Below are 5,183 nucleotides of genomic sequence, written 5' to 3' on the forward strand. Positions count from 1 at the left end.
GCCTGGGCAGGGCTTTGGGACCCTCCTGCCTGTTCACAGTGCTGGGTTGGTGCTTCCTGGCATTGCTACCCAGGCAGGGAGTCCCCAGGAGCCCTGGGAAAGCTGAAGGACCTGCCTGGGAGGCACTGGAAACCAGCTGTGTGTGTGCTTTGAGGAGCCCAGGGTTTGCCATCCGTGGTGACCCAAAATCCAGCAGCTTTTCATTTAACCCCAGGCCTGGACTCAGCAGTGCTGGGTTAAGGGCTGGGTTCAGTGCTCTGAAAGGTCTTTCCCAGCCTAAACAATCCCAAAGTTGTGTGATCATCCCTGTGTTACGTGCAGTGTAGGAGCAAGTTCCTACGTGACAGGGCACTGCAGTCACTAATGAGGAGACCTGTGGCAACTCCAGGGAGTTCCCAGGCTCTTGCTGGTTGGAATTCTTGTTCTTGGTGAAACTCTTCATCACAAACAGCCCCGGGGCTGCTCTGAGCCCTCGTTCTGCCTAACAAAGTGTTTGGGGAGGGCTGCAAAGCAGGCAGGGAGCAGGCAGGAGCTCCAGGGCTGGCTGTACCTGCTGGGCCACATCCATGTGCCGGCGGGTTCCCTGAGCTCCCTCAGTCTGTCGGGAGCTCCCCAGCTCACGGGTCTCAGCTCCGTGCTCAGCTCCCAGGGACAGCCTGGCCGGGTGTCCTGAGCTCCATCCCACTCATCCTGCTGGGCCTGGGGTGCTCCAGGGCTGGAAGAAGGCTTTTCCCCTGAGCCATCGGCCATGGATGCCGTTCCCAGTTCGAGTGGTGTGCCACGAACGGGTGAGTGGAAGGGCGGGAAGGGGAAGTGCTGGGCAGGGAGCTGTTTGAGGAAGTAACAGGGAAGAGGGAAAGTGGGAAGGAGCAGGTCCTGGCTGGGCCCTGGGACGGGGTGTTAGCTGTTCTCTGCTGCATCCAAGCCCTTGGCAAAGTCCTGAGAGGAGCAGAAGTGTTGGTGTCCCGGGGTTTGGATGGTCTTTGGGTTGGGGTGAGCGCAGGAGAGAGACTGGAATCGACTTGCAAGGCTTTAATTCTGGAGTGAGTGGTGGGCCATGGTGGCAGCACCATCTGGGCTGCTGCCTCCTGAAGCCTTTCCAGGAGGATTTTTCTGGCTCCGGTCTCGGCACGTTCCCGTCGTGGTGCTGAACGGATCAGCTCCTAAAGCAGATGTGCAGCGACTGGGACCAAGAGCTGCTTTAGTTTCAGAGGTGAAGGATGTCTCCCACAAATATTCTGGGCTTTAAAATAAACCACTGTCAGGCCAAAGAAACCTCACTCAAATTCAGGAGCTGTTCCACTGCTGACAGACCATTTCCCAAAAGGGTTTAGGTTCAAATGGAGTGAGATTTGTCCGGTTGTTCCCTTGAATTAATTTTTTTTCCTCCTTCATATCTTCCGTTTTGCTAGAACTGGAAGGCAAACGGGAATTCAGGGTTGAAGGTTTTCATGGGTGGAATCTGTTTGGAAACTGATATGAAAAAAGAAAGCCATGGGAAGAGGAAAAAACTTAAGAGAATCCCAGCCTGGTTTGGGTTGGGAGGGACCTTAAAGCTCATCTCATTCTGCCCCCCTGCCATGGGCAGGGACAGGTTCCACTGGACCAGGTTGCTCCAGGGATTGAGTGAGTGGCTTCAGGGAGGTAGTTCAGCCCTTGCTTTCCTTTTAAAGAGGCCGTGTGGCTGTTACTGGGTTAAAATACTGCTGTTAAAAGCACACCATGTCCTGCTGAGCAGCAGCTCTCAGCTGAGAACCTGTCGTCAGGCCACGCTTGGTTTTGTGGGAATTAAATGTTGGTGCTTGTTTTCCAGAGTACCTGAATCCAGCCTGCAAAAAGTTTAGGGAAATTAGTGTTGGAGGCAGCAATCGCAGGGTGGGTATTAAATACTCCCCAGTGGCTTTGGAGTGGAAATCAGCTCCCTCTCTGTTTATAAAATGCTCTGTGGGCACATGACACTCACACACGCACCCCAGACCTGTTTGCTGGGACAGCCTGACGCTGAATTTCCATCCCCACGGCATCACAGCGCGTATCCCGGGCTCTGGAATGAGAGCAAAGGTCAGTCCCTGCTGCCAGCACCCCGGACAAGGTGGAAAGGAGGCCAAAGTGCAGCAGGGCCCCGGCCCTGAGCCCGTGTCACGGGGCTGTGGAGGGGGCAGCACCTGTTGGGATGAGGTTTGCACTTCATTCCCCCTGCACCGGATTTTTCTCCCTTCCTGCCGCCGGGAATGGGAATGTTCCATCCCTAAGGGTTTTATCAGCGTTGGGCAGAACCCTCCCCTGGCTGTCTGGCCGTGTGCCAGCCTCTGGATGTGTGTGGGAGGCTTTGGAAGTAACCCTTTTACTGGACTGCAGGCTGAAAGCAGCTTTGTCAGGGGTTCAGCCTGGATCTGCACTCAGGGATCCTCAGGGGTGAAGTGCAAGGCTGCTGGGGTGGGACTGGGGTTCATTCATGTGCTGAGAGATCATGGGACTGGGGTTCATTCATGTGCTGAGAGATCATCAGGCCAAACACAATTCCTGAGCAGAGAGAGGAGATTTATGAGCCAGCAGCCTGTGGGCAGAACTTGTCCATCCCGTGCTCCGAGTGTTCCAAGGGCTCTGGAACAGGACACCTTTGGGTGCCCCTGGGTGTGGATCAGCTACAGGCCCTATGAGTCTCACACCACTGCCTGACAAGTTTGTGGAGCAAATCCTCCTGGAAACTGTGCTGAGGCACATGGAAATAGGGAGGTGATTGGTGACAGCCAGTGGGACTTCACTGAGGGAAAATCATGCCTGACACATTTAGTGTCCTGCGACGGGGTGACGGTGTTGGTGGGTGAGGGAGGAGGGACTGAGCCAGGCACCAGGGCTTGGGCAAAGCATTCCCACTGTCCCACACAACATCCTTGTCTCTGAACTGGGGAGGCAGGGGTTTGAAGGGTGGATAACTCGATGGGTGAGGAACAGACTGGATGGTCACACTCAGAGCTGAGATCAATGCCTTGGTGTCCAAGTGGACATCAGTGACAAGGAGCATTCCCTCAGCATTCCCTCAGGGGTTGGGATCAGGACCAGCATCCTTGTCAAGGACATGGACAGTGGGATCCAGTGCAGCCTCAGGGAGGTGCTGTCCCTGGGTCAGGGCAATCCCAGGCACAAACACAGGCTGGGCAGAGAATGGATTTAGGGCAGCCCTGCAGAGAAGGACTTGGGGATGCGGATGGGTGAGAGGCTGGGGAAGAAATTCCTGGCTGTGAGGGTGGGGAGGCCCTGGCACAGGTTGCCCAGAGAAGCTGTGGCTGCCCCTGGATCCCTGGAAGTGTCCAAGGCCAGGCTGGATGGGGCTTGGAGCAACCTGGGCTGGTGGGAGGTGTCCCTGGCCATGGCAGGGGGTGGCACTGGGTGATCTCTAAGGTCCCTTCCCACCCAAACCAGTCTGGGATTCTGATTATTTTGGTGATAGGTGGAGGCAGGAATAAATATTTCCTTGGCTTTTTGTGACCTGCCTGTTGTACCCCCTGAGGGGGGTACAAGAATTACCTGTGAGATAATTCTTGGCCTGGCACCGTGTGCTGGCACCAGAGTGTGTTTTTACAGAAATACCCCAGAAGAGTATACCAGAAATACCCAGAAGAGTACCCCTGTGTGTGCTCTGCAGGGAGTTTAACGTGCCTGAAACTCCCCAAAGTGCAGGAAGGGCCCCGGTTTGGCACGTGAAGAAGTGCTGGAATGAGCATCCTAAAGGCAAAACTCCCCTGTGCCACCTGCTCCTTCTCCTGTCAGTTCTCCGGGAAGAAGCCTTTGATTTTTTCCTGCTCTTGTCCCGGCGTTGCTGGGAGCTGCAGCGTGGGATCTGTGCTGGGAAGGTCACTGCAGTGCTGTGGGATCTGCTGGGCTGGCTCAGGCACAGGTCAGGCCCTAAGGGAAGGGACTGGCCCACGCTCAGGGTTTTCCAGATGCTGCCCTTGGCAGGCAGGGGGAGCTGGGAGAGAGTTCAGCTCCGACTGCCGAGGATTCCTTTAACATCTGCAGCGTCCCTCCCTTAGGTTATGCCTGCCGGAACATCTCCGCCTCCGCCGCCCTGCAGGGTGAGTGTGCAGCTTTTCATTTTGTCCCTGATGAAATTTAACTCCTAAAAAAAACCGTTCATTTGATTCCTGAAGTCCCCCGAGCACGAGCTGACGGCAGGTCTGTGTTTGTCTGCAGCCAGGACCCACGTGAGCTGTGACATCAAAGGGGACGTCGCCGTCGTGCGCTTCAACACACCCAATTCCAAGGTACTGAAAGTTCCCTCTGCAGGCTGAGAACTTCCCTGACCTGCAGCCTGACAAAGCTGGGAGCGAAGGAGGAGCAGGAAAAGGAGGGTTTGGGTGCTTGGTGAGACATCTGGAGATGCCTCCTGGAATTCTCTGCGTGTGCCAAGCTGACTTATTTCCGTCCCAGGCACAAGGTCTTAGGAAGTCCTAAATCATAAAGAAATCTTAAATCTTAAAAAAATTCTAAATCTTACTAAGCTCTAGGATTCAAGGCAGTTAAAAAGCGTGTCCATACTTCAGTGATTTGGAATCCATAAAGGCTTTTGATTCTTTTATCATCAGCACAATACAAATAGAACTAATTTTCTTTTTTTAGGTCAATACAGCTGCAGTTGCTTTTAGGTGCTGGAGGGCAGGAACCTCTGTAAATGGCATTTAAGGAGTCCATCTAAAAATGCACGTTGGAGTCCTGCGAACCAGCAATGAATTTCAGATGTCATCTCACAGATGGAAATGCTCTGTTATGAAGCAGCTGCAGAGCTTTTGATAAGAAAGTGGTTTTTAAAGCTAAACGGCTGAGCTGCTCTGGTACTACACAAGAGATAAAGATTTAACTGCTCCTGCTATGAAAGATCTTGTATTAATTGTAGCAGGCTTGAACTTTTTTTTTTTTAATATACACTTCCCTTCTGAGGAGCAACAACAGTCCCAGCTTTGAAACATCCTATTTTATGAGAGGATTTTGGTGGGGTGTGAAGAACCCAGGCTGGATTTGCTCTGCTGGTTGCAACCTTTCAGTGAGGCTGGGGAGATGCTCAGCCTGGTCTGCTGGGAGGTGTCTCTGCTCACTGCAGAGGCTTGGATGAGATGACCCTTAAAGGTCCCACCCAACCCAGCCCGTTCTGTGATTCTATGATTATACAGAAAAAAAAAAAAAAA

At 53.4% G+C, this 5,183-nt stretch overlaps 1 protein-coding gene across 1 annotated transcript in view; it reads left to right on the forward strand.

The window, feature by feature from the left end:
* The first annotated feature begins 3,702 nt into the window (after positions 1–3,702).
* HADHA (hydroxyacyl-CoA dehydrogenase/3-ketoacyl-CoA thiolase/enoyl-CoA hydratase (trifunctional protein), alpha subunit) overlaps positions 3,703–5,183 on the forward strand; it is a 22,736-nt gene continuing 21,255 nt past the window's right edge. Inside the window, 3 exon segments of the mRNA XM_017839248.1 lie at positions 3,703–3,898; positions 4,035–4,076; positions 4,195–4,265. Coding sequence (XP_017694737.1) covers positions 3,718–3,898; positions 4,035–4,076; positions 4,195–4,265 — 294 coding nt within the window. The 5' untranslated portion in view covers positions 3,703–3,717.

The sequence above is a fragment of the Lepidothrix coronata genome, unplaced genomic scaffold, assembly GCF_001604755.1.
Source record: "Lepidothrix coronata isolate B3197 unplaced genomic scaffold, Lepidothrix_coronata-1.0 Scaffold391, whole genome shotgun sequence".
NCBI classification, from domain to species: Eukaryota; Metazoa; Chordata; class Aves; order Passeriformes; family Pipridae; genus Lepidothrix; species Lepidothrix coronata.